At 43.9% G+C, this 22,269-nt stretch overlaps 2 protein-coding genes and 1 long non-coding RNA gene across 17 annotated transcripts in view; 2 read left to right on the top strand and 1 right to left on the bottom strand.

Moving 5' to 3' along the window:
• Positions 1-19,266, top strand: part of FAM13C (family with sequence similarity 13 member C) — a gene marked incomplete at its 3' end in the record, with an annotated part of 74,216 nt that extends 54,950 nt beyond the window's left edge. For 6 of the 13 annotated variants that reach the window (XM_081861210.1, XM_081861211.1, XM_081861208.1 and 3 more), the window contains 5 exons: positions 1,981-2,183; positions 8,601-8,696; positions 10,209-10,408; positions 10,957-11,058; positions 12,035-19,266. In XM_081861210.1, coding sequence (XP_081717336.1) covers positions 1,981-2,183; positions 8,601-8,696; positions 10,209-10,408; positions 10,957-11,058; positions 12,035-12,158 — 725 coding nt within the window. Of the gene's footprint in view, positions 1-1,980; positions 2,184-8,600; positions 8,697-10,208; positions 10,409-10,956; positions 11,063-12,034 lie in introns of those variants that run through there. The other 7 variants (XR_014156384.1, XR_014156383.1, XR_014156385.1 and 4 more) reach the window with 7 other exon arrangements.
• Positions 15,791-22,269, bottom strand: part of PHYHIPL (phytanoyl-CoA 2-hydroxylase interacting protein like) — an 85,954-nt gene continuing 79,475 nt past the window's right edge. For all 3 annotated transcript variants that reach the window (XM_081861227.1, XM_081861228.1, XM_081861226.1), the window contains one exon: positions 15,791-20,397. In XM_081861227.1, the coding sequence (XP_081717353.1) occupies positions 19,863-20,397 (535 nt within the window). In that variant the 3' untranslated portion in view covers positions 15,791-19,862. The remainder of the gene's footprint in view (positions 20,398-22,269) is intronic.
• On the top strand, positions 20,281-22,192 carry LOC309341620. The gene is made up of 2 exons (XR_014156441.1): positions 20,281-20,414; positions 21,416-22,192. It is a non-coding gene; the product is annotated as an uncharacterized lncRNA (long non-coding RNA).

The raw sequence follows: 22,269 nt of genomic DNA, 5'->3' as shown, positions 1-22,269 counted from the left end.
GGCTTGAAGGAGGGTCAAATTCAGCTAGATCCTGAAAATCCAATATTTAATATTGTCTTGAACCTTACCAGAAAAGCAACTACCGTAATTTCCTAAGAGCAGGAGTGGACAGTTGTTGGACTTTAGTTCCCATAATCCCCCACCAGCATGGACAAAGTTCAGGGATGATGGGAGTTGTAGTCCTGCAACATCTGGGAGAGGTGCATAGGACTGCTATAGAATACACAAAACTGGTTTTACCCAAGCCTTAACAGCCATCACCTCCCTGAAAGCATCCTAGGAACTGTAGCAATACCCCAGCCCCACTACCCTAGTCCTCAGTTTTCTCTAGGGAGAAGGAAGTTGGTTAAGCCTTGTGTAAGCTGGCAGTGTAGATTTGCCCTGTAAAGTGCAGTCTGCCAGGAGCTGTTCCTGTGGAAGCCTCAATGAAATGAATGGGGCTTGAATGGAAATCATGCTTGCTAGATTCCATCCCTTTTCCTGTAATTTTAAATAGCAGCGTCTCTCAGTGCCACAGAGTGCAACACTAATGAAGTTAATGCTGAGCTAATAGCTTCATTACACTGATACCTTTTACACACTCATAGTTAAGTGATGCGTTTGATCCTGTGTTAACAAACTGCTTAAAACACTTAATTTCCCCCCATTCTGTTAAGTTGTGAGTGTCGGATATTCCCTTGAGTGTGAGTTTCTTACGCTTCCATTATAAGCTGTATCCCAACCAGAAGGAAATCACGTCCACTTCATACTTTTTCTTCAATTAAGAATGAGGGTTATGCTGCAGGATGAGACAGATGAGGTTGGTTTTTTGGTTTTTTTGCAAAATGCAAAGTGGAATAAATCAGGACAAGTAACCTAATCATCGTACAGTGGCACCTCGGGTTACAGACGCTTCAGGTTACATACGCTTCAGGTTACAGACTCCGCTAACACAGAAATAGTACCTCGGGTTAAGAACTTTGCTTCAGGATGAGAACAGAAATCGTGCTCCGGCGGCACAGCAGCAGCAGGAAGCCCCATTACCTAAAGTGGTGCTTCAGGTTAAGAACAGTTTCAGGTTAAAAACAGAAATCTGGAACGAATTAAGTACTTAACCCGAGGTACCATTGTATTACCATTATTATGAAGGCATGTGCAAAGTTCAGAATGGCCACAGCAGGTGGAATTCAGATGCAGAGCTTCCTGTGGGAAGCTGGAGTGATTTAAGTCTGTTTTAGTCTACTGATGTCGACGCATCAGAGGCATGTCGCAAGGGCAGGATGTGGGAGCAAGGATCCAGGGCCACACTCAGAAGCAGAATGAGGAGGAGGGTTCCCAAATGCAGTAAGCAAATGGGTAGCCATTGTGAGAACAGGATTCTGGACTTTGATTTGAATCAGCAGGGATCTTTTTAGGTTCTTAAAACCAGGAGTTTTAACACACGTTTTGTGAGCTGCCATATATGGACAGAGGGACGCAGGTGGCACTATGGGTTAAACCACAGAGCCTAGGACTTGCCGATCAGAAGGTCGGCAGTTCGAATCCCTGTGACGGGGTGAGCTCCCGTTGCTCGGTCCCAGCTCCTGCCAACCTAGCAGTTCAAAAGCACGTCAAAGTGCAAGTAGATAAATAGGAACCACTCCAGCGGGAAGGTAAACGGCGTTTCCATGTGCTGCTCTGGTTCGCCAGAAGCGGCTTAGTCATGCTGGCCACATGACCCGGAAGCTGTACGCCGGCTCCCTCGGCCAATAAAGTGAGATGAGCGCCGCAACCCCAGAGTCGGTCACGACTGGACCTAATGGTCAGGTGTCCCTTTACCTTTATATATGAATGGGGGATTGCATTTAACTCTATGGGTCACCTGTAAGGGTTGTATGTGAGCAATCCAGCTCAGTGTGGTGATGGGGTGTGTGTGTGTGTGTGTGTGTGCACATTTTGTGGTGGCAGAAGGAATGTGTTGTGAGTGGTTGCTCATTCGTATCCTGGGAATTTTCCTCCCAGAGCTGAAACTCAAACTGTCAGAAGAACAAAGCTGCCCCCTCAAAGCCACTCAAAGGAACCTTCATCAGGAGAGCTCCAAAGAGACTGTGAAGCAGGACACAGCTGGAGCTCCCCCGAGCCCCTCCGTAGAAGAAACCATGGATGCCGTGATGAAACGACTGAACGAGAAGCGACAGCAGCTCCATATCCCCGAGAACGTTAAGGTAACACGGCTCTTGTACGGTATTTCTATTTGCGCAGCCTCAAGCCAAGTTCAGCTCCTGAACTGTTGGGCCTGTTTGTCATGTGCCAAGCCATCAAAAAGGCAGTGGCAGTTTCCATGCATTGCTGTCCCACCCCTTCAGTGTAGCTCCACGTTTTGCCACCAACAGTTTAGAAGAGTTAAATGAAACAGTTTAGTAGATTTATACGAAAACTGCAGGGGGAGATACCGTTCCTCCTTTACAAATAATGTCTTTAGGAAGTCTTGGATAGACAAAGAAGTGATAGGCTGTTCAGAGAAAAGGTGCAGTTCCTGGTCAGTATGTTTCATGAAACTTCCACTAGGAATGAGAGGTGTGCAATAGAACACTAATGTTTAGATTGGGGGAGAGTTGTCTATATATATATTTTTAAAAAACCTTTTTTTGCATCACTCTTCAGCAGAAAGATGCTGCCTGAGCAGCTTAGGCAAGATAAAAACAAAACAGTCCTGTATTTGCAAGACTGCAGTCTATAGAACATAACACAAAAGGAAAAGGCAATGAGGAGGGATGAGCAAAACAAGTCAGCTTAGACATCCATTTTTAAGAATACAGAGTAGTTCTTGTAATGGCCACCTATAGGAATATAAACACCTCAAGAAGAGGAGGAGCCAGTTGGAGCTGGTCTCTCAGCTAAACAGCCCTGCCCACCATCTCCCCCCTGTAGCCAGATAGATTGGCTGCTATTGGGTGACAACATCTTGATGGATCTAGTCTCTCAGCTGAACTGATGGAGTGTCCTTGCTTCCCACCTCTTGCTCTGCCACAGCCTGGTGGAATGGTTGCTAGATGTCAGTTGACAGAGGGAAGACCATGATGGGCCTCGTTTATATGTCAATAACGTAATTAGGAAGCATGTGTCTTAAGACTTTAGGCCTTGTGTGTGTTGTTCGTAAGCTCTCTGGTCTTAGACAAATGATACAGGCAAAAATAACAGGCTCAGTCCAGAGATAGTGTCCCACTGAAATCAGTGGGACAAGGACATCTCTGTTTTTCTGGACTGGGCACAATGTCTTCAAAACAAGGGATGAGGGCTGTTTTAATTGTGATGATGGCCATGTGGAGACTGTCATAAAGCAGTGGCTCACTTAGGAACTCCAGGGCACCGGACTCAAGGCTTATCAATGTGTCATCAGCTGTATAAAGCATTTGCACAGGAAGATGCTTCTCCGTGGTCTTTGTGTGGATGCTCCCATGTTTAAATCAGCCCCAAGGGTTTTTAAAAAGACATTTTTGTGTCCTGCCTTATGTCCAAGGTGGTATCCAATGATCATGATTTTTAGGCAGTAACTACATGACCCTCAGTTTAGGCTAATCTGCTTGTTCCTGCTCCTCCACATGCAGCTGCTGGGGGACCTTGGGCTAGTCACACTTCTCTGAAGTCTCTCAGCCCCACTCACCTCACAGAGTGTTTGTTGTAGGGAAGGAAGGGAAATGAGATTGTTAGCTGCTTTGAGACTCCTTAGGGTAGTGATAAAGCGGGATATCAAATCCAAACTCTTCTTGTTGTTGTTGTCGTTTGTGGTCTGATAGGCAATCTCACCTAGAAAGGGAATGCAGCCTCATAGCACCAGTGGAGATCAGCTTTGTTTTTAAGTTAACTTATTCAGTTTTGAGAACTTCTCTGCAATGTGAACCTTTTCCATCTCAGCCTGACTTGTCTGGCTCAGTTGCTTACCAACATAACCTAGGCTGTTGTTATTATACATCAGATCTATCCAAAATAAAGGATCTATCATCCACGGTTTAATCGTGGATGTGGGGGCCAACCTGGCATGTGTTACTGAGACCTGAGTGGGTGAGCTACATGGAGTTAGTCTTTGTCCAGTGTGGGTGTCATTGTGATGCACAGGGATTCATTCTCTCCCAAAAGTGGTGGTGATGGACACTTGGATGGTTAGAAAAGAGAATTTGACAAATTCATGGAGGACAAGCTGAAGAAGTGCATTGCAATATTCGGAGAAGTTTCAAACAGTGGATGAGTTTTGGATCGTGTATTGTTTCAGAATCTACCAAATTTGGTAGGTTCACCTTTGAAATGAGAACTGAATGAAATTTCACTTCCATCCTTACAGTGATTGTAGGAGATGCTTTGTCACTCTTGTGGTGCTGTGATGTAAAATTGATTTATTGTTGTAGTGGTTTGATTTTTTCCGGATTGTTATATTTTATTACGTAGCATATATTTTTTATGATTTTCCCTGCTCTGGGATTGATTTTAATGAAGAGTGGATTATAAACCACCCATATAAATCAGTACATAAATTAAATCCAAAAACAACCCTTAGCGGCTTTTGCTCTGCTTGCTTATCATCCCCATCCCCCACCCTGCTCCCTGGCCACAATTTAATTCGGCTACTTAAAATTATACCAAGAAATCATGAGCTCTGTCAGAAGCATATATATGAAAGCTGGTTTATCCCCGTTAATCCTCAGAAGTTTAAAACAAATTGCAGAACTTTTCAGGCAGCTGTAACTGGTCTAGGATTAGTTAAATGTGTGCGCTCACATGGCACCTGCAAAATAAGATTGGGGAGTGGATGTTTTTTTCATCTCTGCCCAGTACTGTAAGCTGTTGCCTGAAAAGATGTTGCACGAGAGCCAAGGCTGATACCAGGAGAGAACTTTGTCCCCTTTGTCTGAAATTCAGTGCAGACAGCCTGCGGCACATGCAAACAAGGTTGAAGTTACTCCACTAGCAAGGATGGAGGATCTCTTCTGGTCAGGAAGCATAGTACCTCTGGTGAGAAACACGTTGTGCTCCTTCTGGGGTAGTTTGTCCACCTTTGGTCCCCACCCTGCAGTGGAGACCCAAGTTTACGAGTCAAGTACAATAAGGTTGTAAACTGAGATTACTTGAAACAATTTATGGGAGATTGATAGTAAAGAAAATCAAATGCATTTGTATTCCCCCCCCCCCCCAGGATGATAATTAAATTAAATTTGATGAGCATCAGCTTTGGGGCTTGTTTTCAGAGAGCCTTCCAGGTTAACTCAATCTAATTAGGTACATGCCTGCATGAAGACAGATCGAAAGGCCCACAGTGCTTTCTGAATCAGAGAGAAAACTCAAAGAGTAGGATATCAAATAACACTTGTTGGTGCTGGAGGGAGCAAGGAACCTTTGACTGATTCATCAAAACATCTCTGTAAGCTTTATCACTTTGAAATATAGCCACTATTCTAAGGGGTCTTCAAGGCTTTGTGCATAATTCAGAAACCTGCAGATGGTTATACAGCACAGAAAGAAGAGGACCTAATCTAGCTAAGGTTTGTTGGGGCTAATGTTACAGTTACAAGCTGTGCTGAGTACACGGAATAAGTCAGTTGCAAGTACAGGCAACCCCCGATTTGCGCTGGGTTCCATTCCGAGTCATTGCACGCTTGTGTGAAAACTCATGCAATTGAAACACCCCATTCTGCCCTTTTAGTGATGTCTTTTATGACGTTTCCAGGTTTGGCGATGTGCGCATGTGTGCAGTTGTGCATATATTCGTCACGCCTCAAAGTCACATTTCTTTCACTGAGACTTGGACAAGCTGAGGCCAAACTGTAATTATTCCACGTGTATTGTGTTTTGGTACAACTTCTGCCTGCACAAGTCCATGCACATGTCCAAATTGGAGAGGCATGGATTTCTTTTAGACTGTGGAATATAATGCATCTTTTCATGTTCCTTCTTGCTTTTCCTACATGTAATGTATAAATGGAAGTGGAGAGAATGGATTGAAATCTTCTGCCTAGTGATTAGCTAGTTTTATGTGTGCAACCTGATGGGTACTTAAAACCTGGCGAAGGGAAAACTGACTTTTCTGATTCTGTGTAGATGTTTTCTAGTTAAAGCTTTTCAGAACAGGAGATTTATGTGTGGGAAAAGAGAAAGTACAATAAAGCAAAAGAAACTGGTGTCTTTATGGATGGACAGAGCAAGCTTCTTCCTGTGCATGCTCATGCAGGAGAAATTAGGTGTCTCCCAGCATATGCTAAGGTAGACCTGCATATGTCAATGGCTCAGGAACCGCACACACTCTGCACATGTATTTCCTGGGGCTGAATTGCCACCTTGAGCAGTAGGTGCTGTAGACTTGGTTCCCGTGGCTGGCTTTGGAGCTATGTATGCTATGCACTACAGCTTTAGCAGCAGAAATAGCCACTTACCTTTGTGGATCTGTGGGGCTGGCCCCTTTGCTGCCTTAGCGTGTGAAATATACTCAGAGTCACAAAGTGATTTCATGCTCTTTATTCAGCTCATAGTGGTGAGGAGGAATGAATGGAAGTCCCCTCAAAGTATCTGCTTTATATACATTATTTACACAATGGGCTGCACATGATTGGCTAATTCCGGAATTCTACTGTAAGCCAATCAGGTTGTGGATTCACTTCAATCTGGAGCATGATTGGGTGGTTCCTGCCATCCAATCATACTGCTGCATTTTGGATCCTATTGTTCTAGGACCAATCAGACTGCTAGTGCCTCTGCATCAGGGTTGAAGAGGCTAATGATGCAAATATTTACTTCCTGCTTTCTTATACATCAATTGAATTGGACTAAAAAGAAAGTCTGTCTCCCTCCCCCTCTCCTTTGGTCCGCCCTCAGCTTATTTGCTGGAAGATAGCTCAGTGAGAGAACACATGTCTTGTCTGAGCAAGTCCCAGGTCAAGGCCCTGACCTCTGCAGTTCCAAGATTGCTGGTTGCAGGTTGCGGAAACGTCCTGTCTGGGGTCTTGGATATTACTGTATAAGGATTCAGTATAAGGGAGCTTCATATGTTCATTTCCAGATCTGCTCAGTTTTTCTTCCTCTCAGCCCCCATTTCCAGTACCCTGACTATTGCATGTTTCCCCATGCATCATATCCTTAAGGATTTGCTTCTTGGTTTTCCATTTATCCTACAGCAAAGTTCATATCTTACTTAAGGTGGGATTCACCCAACACACCATGTTAGTGGAAGTCCTGGGCAATGGGGCTATCTCATTGCACCTGTCCCCTTCAGTTGGCTTGGGGTTGGTGTTGGGGGGTGATCCCCCAGAACAGCACTGGGGAGGGAGAGGGGGGAGAGTTTCATCTGGCTGCAATGCTTGAACTGGTGGGATGTTTGCAGTAGAGGGATTTTTAAGTCTACACTTGGTCTTTGATTACGCTGGGCTTTTGTGTCTGTGTAGTCGCTGCCCTGAATGTATAGATCTTATATATTGTGGAAATGGAGGATTACACCATAACTGAAGGTTGCAAATGTGGATTGGCAAATCAGTCTATTTCTGGTCTGTGTCACTAATCAAACCCATTTCTGATGTTCTTCATTTTTTAAATCTGCACTCGAATTCGCATTTAGCTACATGTTTAAATCATTTAGTTGCAAATGTATTTTTTCTTCAAAATATGCATGTTTAAACATGTTTTGTTACTGTTTTTGAGCCACTGGAACATCCGGTTTAAAAATCTGGTAGACAACTTAAGTTTCAATCTGCATCTTTGTCTGCGAGGTTCAGATCAGGTCAGGTCAAATGAGGATTCTCAGATACTGAATTACTCAAGCTTCTCCAGTTACCAGTGCCTTTAAACTTTCCCAGAATGGGACGTCTGTCAAAATGACCTTTGAGCCAAACCTACTTGTACTGCTTCACATTGTAACTGTCCATAATGTGGTTTCTAGAACTGCATAGTTGGTGCCTTGGCATTTTCACTAGGCCTTCCATAAGAATGGACAATCTTGAGGATATGACATAAACGAAATCCTTTCAGCCACCAGGAGCAGGCAAAAATGTATGACTTCTTTCAGTGTAATTACCTCATTTTGTCTTGGCTTGAGTCCCTCTTTCCTATTATTTTGAGGCAGAAATTAATCGTGGTGCTAAGACTCAATTATGTCAAAGGAGAGGTTGGTAGATATCTGGACAGTCCGCGGCTTGACAATCCTTATGTTGACTGACAGTCAACAGCAAGTCACTAAACCAAGCACCCAGCGCCATAACAGTGCCAGTATTTTGAGACAATGGATCATGCAGTTGTCAGGGGCAAAGAGTGTACAGAGACAGTGGCAATTTTGATCCTAGCACTCCTGGACACCTGTTTTTGCAGGACTACTGGAGTCCAACTTCAACACAAACGTGGTGCTCCAGTGAAATTGTTAGCCAACCAGGAATTTACTTCCTCGTTTTTAAATCCCTATTGCAAAAAAAAAAAAAAAGCAGTGGCACGAAGTGCGTTTGTGGTTTTTTTTTTTAAAGCCAGAGTCACACTTCCCTCCTGCTACTGCTAAAGAAACATAAAGCAGCGTATAGATTAGGACCAACAACACTTCTTCTTTGGCACCCAGCACAATACAGACATCTTGTTTTGCCAGAGTCAATATGGTGTTGCTTCTTATTTCTTTTCAGGGAAACAAGCAAGATAGGAGTCTGATGAAGCCCCTTTATGATAGATACAGAATTATCAAGCAGCTTCTGTCGACGCCAACTTTGATCACAACCATTGTAAGTCCAAAGGAGATTGCGGAAATAAATCTGCCCAAACTTTTGCCTTTTTAAAGGCTCCATTCATATGAAGCGTTTTGCCCACTAGGGAATCCTTCTCACGGAATGTGTTGAGGGAATAGTACAACCAAGGGAACTGCAAAATAGCCTTCCCAAGAATGGAATAGCAGCTGTTGAGAATGCTCAATACAGTGTTTATTTAGGCTCCATCTTGCCTCTCTGTATAATGATTGTTGTTGCTGTTTTAAAAAATAAATTTACTGTTTTACAGTTTTAATTAACCCTGCAGATTGACAACACATCCAGGACTACTGCTGGAAACCAATGTTACGCTGGTGTTTTCCACGCAGTGCTGGATTTACGTATAAGCTAAACAAGCTATAGCTTAGGGCCCCACTCTCTTGGGGCCCTCAAAAAAATTAAAGGAAAAACCCTGTATTAATTGTATTTCAGTTCAGCAATTACTTTGATAAAATACCTATTTTGTTATGTACAAATGGCTTTTGATACCTATTAGGTCCATAAATTACCATATAGCATATATTCAACACGAAAAACAGCGACAATTTGTTGTTGACAAAGGACAGCTGGACATATAAAGGGCTCCATTACCTTCAGTAACCTAGGGCCTCATCAAACCTAAATCCGGCCCTGTTTCCACAGCAGTCTAATAACCCTTGGAAGTTAAATATGTCCATACGTATATCTGTAAATCCCTGGGAGAAACATCTGGGGGACACAACTGATATGTGCACACTTTATTTCCACACTTGGTGCACGACACTGGTCTTCACACCGGTGTTTCCCACAGGAATCCTGATGTGTCCTGCCCTTCCTTTCCCACATTCCTGGGTATCCCCATCTTTTGGATTAGGGAAGTTGCATCCCAGGCAGATTTGAGTCCTCGGGTTGTCTTCTTTTAAAAAGTAACCACTGTGTCTAGCTCAAACTTTGATAATAACAAAGCTTGTACAGTACTGGGAAACAATGACCATCCTTTGGGAAGGTGTCTTTTATGAGAGTGAAGTAAGCCAAATTGTTTGTTGCTACCCCATTAAGGGTGTGCCTCACTTTCTTTTCTGTGGCAATCTGCTTACACGAGTAAGGCTGCAAACACAAGCATTATTCCCAAGAAATAAAATGCATTGGACTCAGCATTTTTACTTGTTTAGGACTGGGCTTCAAGGCTAGTTCCATGGAAATGGTTCTGAAGGAAAACTAGATCCCCAAAATTGCAGTTTCTTACATTCATGTTAAGAGGTGGTGTCACACAAAGTTAATTCCCTTGTGGGAATGACCATGTGAATTCCTGATTAAGAGTGTGTAGCTTATGTCCTGAGGAGATTCTGTTAGTCACATTTTCTTAGCATTATTTTTTAACCATGGTTACTCTCATGCACTTTCTATGGAACTTTTTCAGTAGTTATTTCTGGTGCAGATCTATTTTATGTTTCCTTTCCACCGATGTGCATGCAGGTAATTAATTTGATAACCCTCGCTCTGTGTTACAAGCAGGAGGAGGAAGATTCTGATGAAGATCACTCCCAGAGCAGCTATGAATTGTCCTCTGGCATGTCCCTCCATTTGCCTTCTGAAGAACATCTCTGTCATTCAGATGAGGAGAATGAGCCTGCCTTTGTGTCACCCCTGGATGAAAAGAAAGCAGTCAAACAGCCTGCCCTGTCAATGTCCAACTTGCACGAGGCCACAATGTGAGGACTGATTTTTGTTTCTTAAACTGAACAAAATAGCATGGTTGTTCCTTAGGGGGGATACGGTTTCTGACAAGATGCAGAAGTGTGGGGAACAAAAAGCGCAAATCTCCCCGTCATCTCTTCGCATTGTGCTTTGAAGTGATCCTAAGCCATCTGTTCACATGCCTAATGTAACAGAGGATATATTTTTGTTTCATGCCTGTGCTAATAGGCTTTTTACGGCATCGACAATGACCCACAGCTACAAACAGTAAATACGTACTGGAAATTGGCCTAATGTAGTACAACTTTTCCTACTTGCCTAATAATAATAATAATAATAATAATAATTAGTGTAAAACATTACTGTAAATCACTCTGTGTCTTGTCAGAACTTTCAAAATCTATTGGAATTAATTAGCAAAATGCATGTCGTTTGAGAACATCCTGTCCTAGGCACGGGCTGAAAGAGGAGCACCTGTTGAAGCTGCGTGCATATTCCTGATCCCAAATCTGTTACCTGTCTGTCACTTTCAGTGTTTTCAGACACAATTCTCCTTTTGCAGGCCCGTACTGCTGGAACATCTCCGAGAAACGAGAGCTGATAAGAAAAGGCTAAGGAAAATGTTACGAGAATTTGAGGATCAGTTCTTTAAGCAAACAGGAAGGTAAGGCAACTACATTCATGCTTGGTCTCTGTACCCCTTCTGTATGTCGCTACTGACCTAGACAGTCACAGATCCTGAAGAGTAAGTTGTCTACAGATCTCTGAGTGAGCCTTTCCCCTGTAGTACTAAAATCCTGAGAATTTTCCTCTGGTGACTACACAAACCAAGATTTGCCAAGGATTTCTGATTTTGCCATAGCAAAGGTACCCTTCTTTTCCTAGGAATTGAAATTGGCAGGCACACATCATGCTCACAACTCTCTGCCCTCCACCACAAAAAAGTTTATTACTGAGGTGTGTAAGAATAAGAGGTATCTTCCTGCAGGAGAACTTCCTCCCTATGTGCCTATGATTGGAAAGAGACAAGTCCAGAGGAGCCATTTATGCAGAAATATAATGGGCAGCCACCTCTGTCTGTCTGTCTGTCTGTCTGTCTGTCTGTCTGTCTGTCAATGTGTGTTGGGTTTAATTGAGTTGTACCAGCATACTGGCAGTTTTAAGTTTGCCACAATGTACACTTTTGGGGATTACTCTCCTGCTCATTCCATGGGAGTATTTGTTGGCCATTTGTAGATGAGAACAGCACCTATGATTTGTTGAAAAGATGACATATTAGAATAGCTCACATACAGAGCAGACCCAATGGCCTTCAACATGTTAACAAACGTATTAATGTGTGTGAGTGCAGGGGTGTCCCACAGTCTCTGAACCCCACTGTTGCAAGCAAGCATATCGCCTAACCTTGCGTACAGTTCTCTCCAATATTCACTTGCCTCTTCTTTGGAAGAAGACTGTCTGAATGTGGGTTTTTAAATATCAATTCCTAAAAACATATCTGCACTATATTTTCTTTCCCCTTGTTATATGTGGGAACCTATGATTAAAGAGACAAACACAAAAGTCATATTTGAGCCAGAAGTGCTCTGCGAATGCTTGCTCCTTTTAAGCCCCAGCACTCAAATTTTGCCGCTTTACAGGACTCCCCAAAAGGAGGACCGCATCCCCATGGCAGAGGAGTACTTGGAATACAAGCACATCAAAGCCAAGCTGAGGCTGCTGGAGGTCCTCATCAGCAAGCACGATGTCTCCAAAACCATCTGAAGTCCAGTGGTTTGCAATAGTAAAACTCCTTGGTCTGGGAAAAGGAGAGAGAGAGAGAGAGGATTGCACAGGTCTGGCTCTTCCTGCACAATGGCTTTGACACCTTGAAATTCTGATGCACTTTATTTATGTTCTACCGCTGCAGGTGAGCAAGAGAGTGAGAGAAAGGGGTGTGAGAATGCAGGAAGGAGGAGTGATTGAATGGGAGGGCTAACACTTACCTGTGAGTCTCCTCTTGTTTCTGGAGCTGTTTTTCACTCAGACAAGTTTCCCCTCGCTTTAGCCAAAAGGAGGTAGTCATATATGCACATTCAGGAAGCCAGGTTGGCGGGACTTCCTGTTTCATTTCAAAGCTCCACTGCGACGTGTTTCCGGGCAGATGGTGCTAATTCAACAGCACTCAAAGGTATGGAAGGACAGTGCAATCATCCAAACAGGCTCACCCAGGTGTGTGTTTTTTTTGTCTCTTCCCACTTGGGCAGCATAGGACTAGAGAAAAAGAGAGGCACGTCAAAGTCTCTTGAGCAGCCCATCAGGTAAACTTGGAACACAATTCTAGGTAGGCAATTCTCCTAAACCTACTCAGCATTATGAAGTGTCCTCCACAATCTGATTGGCCTTTTTTATGTGTGATATTCCAGTGTGTAGCCTGGACAGCTTTTGTATCCTAGGATTCACTGGGAGGGCCAGAATGAAAACCATCTCTAATCTTGGGAGGAGAGATGCACCAGTAAAGAACCTCTTTTCTGCTTGCTGGGCTAGATAAAAAAGTACAGGTCACAGCAAAACTGTAGTTTTCCATCTTGGTTGAGGACAATGACGGAAGGAAAATCAGCACACCCCTGCAGATAAAAACTTGACCAACAACCCCCAGGAATGTGAGCAGCTGTATTTTCTGGTTCAGTGTGCTCTAGAGGACCCTGTTTGCCCAAACACAACCATCAGTAAAAAATCTTACTTTTTCCATAGATCAAATACCTGTGTAGGAGGGGACATTTTTGAGAATTTAATGGGCACCCAAGATGCAAGTCTTCATCCGTCCTGCATTTAGGGGGTTCCTGATCCTCTTGTTTCCCCTCCAATATTTAACAGATAAGGACCATCTAAATCCACCAGTTTGGCAGAGACACTTCTCACTTGATGTGTATGACACCCCTCCTGAAGTGGCGGAGCCAGGGTGGAAGTTCAGGGCAAGATAGCTCCTGCAGGATAAAGAGAGAATGAAGGATGGCTCTGATATAGGCAACAACCTATGTTTGTGGAATGTGCACAGATTGGACTGCATGGAAAGCTCCACTGCATCATTCAGGCTGTATTTAGGGTAGGTAGAAATTCTACTTTTCAGGTGCAGGAAACATGGGAAGAATTATGGCACAAAGGAAGAGCCTCAGATACCTAGTTCAGATACCAAATTGGCAGGCAGAATTTTGGAGAGCGGTTCACACTTGGCGGGATGGGGGTATTATGGGATGGGTTTGAGGCAGGAACAGGAGGTGATGTGGTCTGAATCAAGGGTAGCCAGCACCAGATCTTACAAATGTTTTGGAGTACAGTTCCCACCTGTTATCTGTGCTGGCTGGGGCTGATGGGAGTTGGGGTCCAAAACATATAGAGGGCACCATGTTGGATACATGAGACAGCACCCAGATGTTGTGGGTGGGTGGAATCCTGTGGCAGAATAGAAATATGCAGAGCTTGTCTGAGCTGTTGTTTGTGAGTGTGTGCTGTAATTCCACGCAAGCAGCAACCCCCCCCCCCGCATAACATATGGAACTGGGTATAGAATTCCATTTCCTGACAACGGTAGCTTTTTATCTCCTTATTTTTTTGGGTAAAAATAGGAAGGAGGCTCCTAGCTCTTGGTTTGCAAAGGCATGCTTGTGAAAGTGTGTGTGTGGGCAACACTTAGTGAAATGTCAGGAGGCAGCATGGAAACAGCATAGGATTTGCAGTGGTGTGACTTCAGGACCTTTAACGGCTTTTCCTTCATCGTGACTAAATTAAAAACAGAAGAAGAAGAGAGTTGTGCACAGCAAGATAAATTATGACTATTTGCGTAATGTACACAGGTTGTAGAATTCTGCTTTTCTTGGTGAAGAACTTGGCTTGCCCATTTTCATTGCAATACCATAGCCTGCCCATTTCCCCCACCCAGCAGAGGCCGGTGTGAATGGCAGCTATTCCTTCTGGATCCTCAGCTCTGTGAAGGTTAAAGAGGCTGTCTTCTCCACACAACACAAGGGGTATTCAGATCACCATGCGGTTCCTGCCATGCTGGCACATCAAGGCAAGAGTGGCTTTACTGAGGCTGAGGCAACCTTTCCTGTGCTGGAAAGCTGGGGAGAGCAAGCTAGCAGAGCTTCATTGTTCTGGGGAAAAAACAGGGTCTTCTGGTTCTAAATATGCTTATTGGGGGAAGCTAACTCTAGCAGGAACCTAACTTAGGCTTTGGACGATGGGCCCAGCTTCCTGAATTTGCATAGCCCTCATTGATTTTGGCTGAGTGAGAGGAAAACCCCAATAAGGCATGCAATACCTGCTTAACCAGGGAAGACAAGGTTTCTCTTTGAAGTGCACTGTGTAGAAAGTTGCAGAACGAGAGAAGAAAAACAGGGGAAGGAGGAGGTTTATTGGTCCTCATTTGACCCTCTCCTCTTTTTCCACTACCCAGTCATTATTTCTGGCTGTATGGAGCCGGCTTCAAGTATAGCTGCCTCTCTGCTATCATTGGCAGGTGCCCCGTTCAAGCAGAGGGGCTGCAGTGGAAGCTGTACAGCCCTCAAGACAGCTTTGGGGGTGGGGGCCTAAGGGTGTGTGTATGTATGTGAAGCTTGCCGCTTCCCATTGGCCCCAAAGCCAAGACTCAGGGAGAGGACCCCCCACCTCATGCTCCCAGAAACTGTGAAGGAACAATTCCTAAGTTTAAAGGATCCTCCAAGTGGGGGGGTCAGATTAGGCTTGGAGCTCCCTCCTTCTCCATAAACGTACCCCCCACCTGCCTCTGCTCACATTATCCCCTCCTTCTGCCCCTCACCCAAAGTCACTCTTGCTGGGGTCTTAATTTTTTTCTTCACGCTCCCCCCCCCAATTGGAGAGACCCACCACAGGCCTACCCCTGGATGTATTTTGGTGCCTAGCCTGTTCGTGTGCAGGTGATACCCACACACTCTCACCCATTTACTAATAGGAGTGATGGCATAATTGCATGTATTTTACTAGGTGGATGCCATCTAGATTTGTAAGAGCAATGAAATATCGCTGGTGTGTGTGTGTGTGTGTGCGTGGTGGAAGGGAAGGAGTCAGCAGCCGTATTGCACATGCCCATTTGCCATTTTAGGTACAATTCCAAAAACAATGATGTTTGCAATGTCCACTTGGATCATTAGACCTGTGCCTTATGAGCTGGCAGTTTCTAGATAATTATATTCATGACCATTTATAACCACTGGTTGCAGAACAATTGAAACAAAAAGATAAAACGACAGACAGCTGGGCTTCCAGACCCAACTCTCTTGTCAATAATGCTTGGTTTAGATAAATGGGTTTTGGTGGGCAGAGCACATCTGTGAGACAGGGCGAAGCCCACTTTCCCTACCCACTTGTGCTTGTCTTGTACAGAGTCAGACCATTAGTCCATCTAGCTGAGCATTGTTTACTGGCAGTGTCTTTTCAGGGATGGTTCTCTCCCATCCCTACGTAGAGATGTCAGGGATTGAACCAGCGACCTTTTGCATGCAAAGCAGATGTTCTGTCACTGAACCATGGTCTTTCATGTGGCTTTCTACAGTTGTGTGACTTTTTAAAAAATAAAAACCTCCCTCTCTCATTGCTCATTGGGAGGAAAGTTACAGTAGGTTCAGGACTGGAATGTCCGCCTCCCCCAAATTCAGGGGACTTTGGATCCTGTAGATCCAGCACCTTGTCCATCCTACTCTGGACTCTGTTTGTCTTCTCAGATGTTGCAGGTCTGATCATGGAGAACTGCCAGCTGCTGACCTTTCAAGGCAGATCTCTCTCTCTCACCCTCATGAGAGGGAGATGGAACAAATCCTGTGACGCCAGGGACAGCCTCCCAGGAGCTATAGAATTCACACCTAGAGAAATCTAAAAAGCAAACAAACCATCAATTTTAAAAAGTAAGAGAGGTGGAGTGTTGTGCTGATGACAGGTGGCTTTTTTATCCCTTAGCTCATGGCAAAGGAGTCGGCCAATTAATTTTTCCAGGCTTCATCTCTGGCCTGAGCACTGGAATGCAAAACACCAGGGAGGTCCTGCATGAAAATAGCTATCAGGAGCAGGACTCCTCTGTGCATTGCCTGCCAGTCTAATTTTTCTTTAATAGTTACAAGTTTTCGTGAGCGTGTCTCGTCGTTGTTGCCTTTATTCACTCATTATTCAACTACTCCAAAGCAAAACATCAGAGTGGATCTTAAGACACAGTTATGATGATCTAAGCTGGTTACAGGTACTTTTAAGTTTCGGAGTTTACCCATTTTGGCAAAGTCACGCAGTCTTGCCCATTGCATTTGGTTCTAGTGTTGCTGCTTGTGCCCCCGTTATCCCATTCCTAGAGCCTCTTGCTTTCTCGAGGAACCTTGATTACAGTGTGCACTGAGAAACTAAAGCTTGTGGCACTCAGACTTAAATTGCAGTCCTTGAGATGGGATAGATTAAGGTCTTTGAGTAATGTTAGCAGAGTGTTTCCAGAGTTCCTGTTTTTGCCAGTGCTGCTACACAAGCTTCCACACCACCACCAGCAGCAGCACCTGCTGTTATTGAGCCCAAGCGCTGCTTCAGGCAAAGGAGAGTGGCTACCGGCTGCCTAAACAGCAGCTGTGCTCTCCAGTAGTTGTGATATTGTGCATAGATTCAAGGGATGCTTGGGTTTTCTTTGGAAGCTTACTGGGGTTTTGCCAGAACAAGGCCAGTAGTGCTAGACTAGCAGTTCCGAAAGCTTTATCCGTCATGATAATCTCCCTTACAAAGTGCACCCAGAATTCACGGTGTTGCAAATGGGGAGTAATAAGATCAGCAGGGCTGGTGACTGTGATACAAAACTGACTGTTTCCATGCTGAAACCCTTATTAAGTTACTCTGATTGCAGTTCTGGTGATCTTCTAGAAGCTTTAGAAGCAGGTGTGTGTTGGATGTCGCTGGAGCCAGGAAAAGGTTATTCGTCACTTGAGCCCTTAACTCATAGAGCGAGGTAAAATAGCTTAAGAAAATGCTGAAGCAGAATAAAGAGGTAAATAATAATAATTTTGAAAAGTCTCAGCTATTTGGTGGGGTGCGGGGATACGAAATACGGCATATATAAGGGAGAAAGAACTTAAACAGGAAAGAGTGGCTATTTAAAAAATGACCAGGCAATGTAAAGCTGCTCCATCCTTTTAAGCAGAAATTGCTTAAAAGACACCGGTTGATAGAAACCGAAATAAAGCAAAGTGAAGCAAAGTTATTAATGGCACATGCCAATTTTTATTTCTGTAGCACTTTTCCTTAGCCCAGTGCTATAATTTGTTTTGCTTTTTCCTGACAACCAAAGCTTGTTTGAAAGCATGCACTTTGTAGGACCTTAATATTTCCTGTGTGATGATTGCCAAGATAGTTTATTAAAAATAGTGACAATAGTTTATTGCATTATGATATTTTGGATAGATCAATGTATGCAGATTATTTAATCTAAGTGTCATGGTGATGAACTGAAGGAGGCTGGGCTTCTTTTCTGGTTTACTGTGATAGAATATAAACGTGGATATATTCCCCCACCCCCACCCCCCGGTCTTGCCGTTAAAAAAGGAATACGCCTTTATAAACGGAGGTAAATTTGCAATAGGTCATGCCTGAGTGGCACATGAATTCCATGGGAGAGGGACAGTCGGTGAGAACGCACCACTCACTGGCAAACACAGGTTTCGGTGGCAAAGAAGTTCGAGAAAGAGCTCCAGGTAGAGATATATGTACTGTCTTTAGTGTTCTTGTTTTGTCATTTTGTACCAATGACAAGAAAACCAGGGGCATAATCCTTAGTCTTCCAGCACTGCTTCTGTAAAGGTGGGGGATCCCTGGGTAAACTATGTGAGGTCATTGTGTACTGCCCCTCGTGTGGGGCTGACCTTAACCGTGTGGTCCTGTCCTTGAGTGCAGGGTTTTATTTTCACAAATAGCCAGCAAGGGGTTGGGGTACAATCCAAGCGGTTATGTGCCGCTTGGCCTGGGAGGCTGAGCTGCCAGGGCCAGCAGGGAGGCCTCCATCAATGCCTCTAGGGGAACCCCCTCCTTGCGAACAGAGCTGAAGACAATAGATTGTACCTCAGCTCTTTTTGCTATAGTAATAAAAGAAGCTGTTGATTTCATGAAGCCTATTTAGCCACAAAACTTGTTTTTTTATTTATTTCTGCTGTATGTAACGTTGAAGCATGGTTTTTAAAAGAGAAAAACAAAACAAAAAGAACTTTCAAAAAAACATTTGTGGGATCATGTCACACTGCTTATATACCTAAGTGGAATTTTTAAATTTATTTTTTAAAAAAAGAATGATGTAATGTTTCAGTGTAATTGGCTTCATCATTTATATAACTTTTATGAATCAGAATGGTCTCCTTCATAAATCTGTTTTAATTAAAAGTCATGTCAGAGCAACAGGAACAGATACACAAGAATTTGAAGTTTACAAACTACATCTTTGATAAGGGAAAAATGGTTTCATGACATATGTATACAGTTGCTATTAAAATGTATCTATATATTCTATATGATTGTATAATATTTTATACAACAGTACAAATAAAATATTTTTCTATTTATTATGTTGAAACACAGGTGGGTTTTTTCCCTGCTTGTTAGCTAATATAAATAACATAAATAACACTGTCAAACAACACATTGGAAGTGCTGACATTTTTTTTTTCTAGGCTGCAAGAGTTAAATCATGCTGCAATTACACCCTTTCATGCTGTTTGGAGATATCTCAGTTAAGTTGTTCAGTAGATTAAAATGAATACATATTTAAAACACCATTTAGAAGCCAGTAGTTTTTTTTTTTTATTTCGCTAAAGCTTGTTTATATAGATTTGTTACATTTGGCAATATGAAGGAGGAGGAGGAGGAGGAGGAGAGAAAAATAATAAGAAAATGGAACACCAATTGCAGCATCTAGATATATAAATGGTTGCTAGAAAGAAAAAACCCAAGATTCCTAACAGTTGAAAAGCAGTGGTGGACCAAGAAGGTAAGGAATATAATACTAAGGGCAGAACTACATGCTTCACTGGGTACAGCGCTGCCGCCAATGACATCATGCCCAGGTTGGATGGTCCTTTTCCCCGACAACGTTTGGGCACACTTACCTGCTTTGCAGTTTGCCATCATGTTAAGTGCTGCCCAGCCAATGATTTTTGAATGTGGACAGGAGGCTACAGAAACATGAGGACAACACAACATGGGGTGAGTGTGCCTGCCCTAAATATTACAGTGGGGAGGGGGAAATCTGGACACAGGGTGCCGTGGTGGTGGTGGTGGAGCTGCTGCTCTGTGCCAGCTGCATTGTTAAGCTCTGCTTGAAGAAGACTATTGAGGAATTTGATCACTGGTGTTTGCTCTTGGGAAGAGCAGCATTATGCATGCGTCTGATGAGAACGGATGGCAATGGGGAATAGGCCACAGAGAAGGCTCCTAAGGAAGAGGTGGGGGGGGACCACCGAATTAACGTCCAACACTGATGTTACACGTCTTGCAGCTGGGATCTTTCTTAGCGTTGGCCGTCGACAAGCTCATGAGCTGGTGGCCTGTGATTTCCGCGACGGTGCCGAGGGAGAGATCCACAGGGTCAGTGTAAATCACTTCCAAGATTACATCCTGCGCGTGGTGGTAGATCATCGCCCCGTCTTCTTCAGTGCAGGTCAGGAATTTGTTATCCTGCAAGTTCAGCTGAGGGAGGCGCTGCTTACAGAACTCGTCTCCCGGCGAGCCGGCGGGCGCGAGGACGAGGATGACATAGTGGTAGGCTGTGTACATGCAGTAGAAGTCCCCAAAGTACAAGTTAGTATTTGGGTTGAAAAGTTTTTCCGCCGCTATCTCAAACCTGTATCTTCCATAGGGCGAATCCTGCGGGGGCTTCCCAGTGTTGAATTCGGTGTTGCAGCTGAAGAAGATGCCCTCCAGCTTCCCGCTGATGGGAGAGCCATGGCTCCCGCTGTTATCCTTGACCGAAGGCTGCAGAGCGCTCCCGTGCTGCTCTCTAGAAATGAAGGAAGGGTAATGGTTTATATTTACAGGGGCATCAGTGAGCGAGACATTAGGAACTTAAAGAAGCTGCCTTGGGTCAAGGAAGTGGCTTTAAACAAGACCTCTGGTCCATCTAGCGTGGTAGCAGTTGCTCTCCAGGGTTTCAGACCAGGAACCTTTCCTTTGTTTCATCGAAACAAGCACCCAAGGTGAACCACTGTATTTACACACCTTCTGCCACCCACAAAAGCATATATCCCTTTCCCATTCAGGAAAACAAACTATATAAGTGTGTAGGCACAGATCTCACATTCTAGCTTTTTAAAATGGCACCAGCAATTGTGCTTTTGGTGTACAAAACCTCTGAGACTTGCTTTCTGATAGGGCCAATCAATGCATTGCTTCTGTTGGGCAAAGTGTGGAGAACTGATTTCAAGTCTGGAAAAATTAGAACTCAGAATTGACAGATTTGCCCCAGTCTAATGGCAACAGAATGCTAAGGGTCTGTTGGGACTGGAATAGAGTATCCAGAAAGAGGGTGTGGCTGGCTGGAACACTGAATGTGGGAATTCGATGCTGCAACATTTTGCTGCAGGCGGCAGCAGTAGCAGCAACAACCACCTCCCTGATTCTGCAGCATTTTGTGTGTGTGTGGAGGGGGGGGGGCAATTCCTAAGACTTGCTACACAGATGCATACAGAATGTGCCACATCGGTGAATTATTCATGCAAGGGCAGAGAGTTATTGACTTCACCGGTTCTATGCTACTATTAAGTGCAGCCACAAGGCAAATGATAAATGTTTATCTTCCTGAAAGTGCCACCTTTGTTTTCCTAAAACAAGACTGAAAAGAAAGTGTATTCAAAATAAGATTAAGCTGCTGCAGATGAGCTAAACATCAAAACCACCATCAGTAAATAAAATCCATCATCCTGGAAATTGAAAAGGGCCAGGTAACCATTCTTGAACGGCAGTACAGTGACATCCAGTGGCCAGTTAAGCTAATTGTAGACCATCCCCCCCCCCCCCAGGCCTGGATATATTACAGAACGTTTATACTACACTGATTCAAGTACATTAGAACAGAATAATTAGTCTGGTTCACACATCATGGTAAGTTAGCAAGCTATGGTTTACTATGAGTGAGCAATTGTGCTCATGCAGCCTGCTAAAAATTGTGCCCTACTCCTCCTTTTCCCTAGTTCCAAACAAACTGTGAAAGGAAGCCAAAGTATGTTGCTGGTCTGTTTTGGAGATAAACAAGCTATGAGTGCTGGTTAGCACATAACACAACTTCGACTTGTTTTGCTCCTGCCTGGCTTGGGAAAGGGAGTAACAGCAGGGCAGGAGTTTAGCAGGGTGAAACAACACGTTTTGCTCACTGATGGCAAGTCAAAGTTTGGCTTACTGACCTGCTTGCTAATTATCTGAGGAAATGAAAGAAGCTGAATCCTGTCTCCTTTCTCAAATAGGTGACCAATGACAGTAGTGACAATCTGCACTTCCAGCCCTGGAAATTGTATACACAGCTGCCCAGTTGCATATGGGATTCTCAGTTGAGCAGCTATAGAATTCTACTGCTCCCTCTAATGCGGGGGAACTCAGGCCATGCCAGCCCCACTGAGAAGCAACATGGGGTATCTGTATTCTCTTATGAGTCCCAAGGTTTGCAGAAGTATATGTATATATTTTTAAAGAGAGGTGCACAGCACAGTGTTTGTTACAAGTCCCATACGTCCTTTTGTACTCTAACTGAATCCCAACAATGGCAAATTATGAATAAATGACTGTATCTGGAGTTTTTAAAAGTCTTGTTTTTATGCATGTTATTTTATAAAGCTGTCACCCACCTGAAGCTCTCAGAGGTGGCACAGATTATACAAAC

This window comes from Podarcis erhardii (assembly GCF_964252035.2).
Source record: "Podarcis erhardii genome assembly, chromosome: 5".
NCBI classification, from domain to species: Eukaryota; Metazoa; Chordata; class Lepidosauria; order Squamata; family Lacertidae; genus Podarcis; species Podarcis erhardii.
Note: the sequence above shows the minus strand (reverse complement) of the source record. Positions and strands in the feature narration are given on the sequence as shown.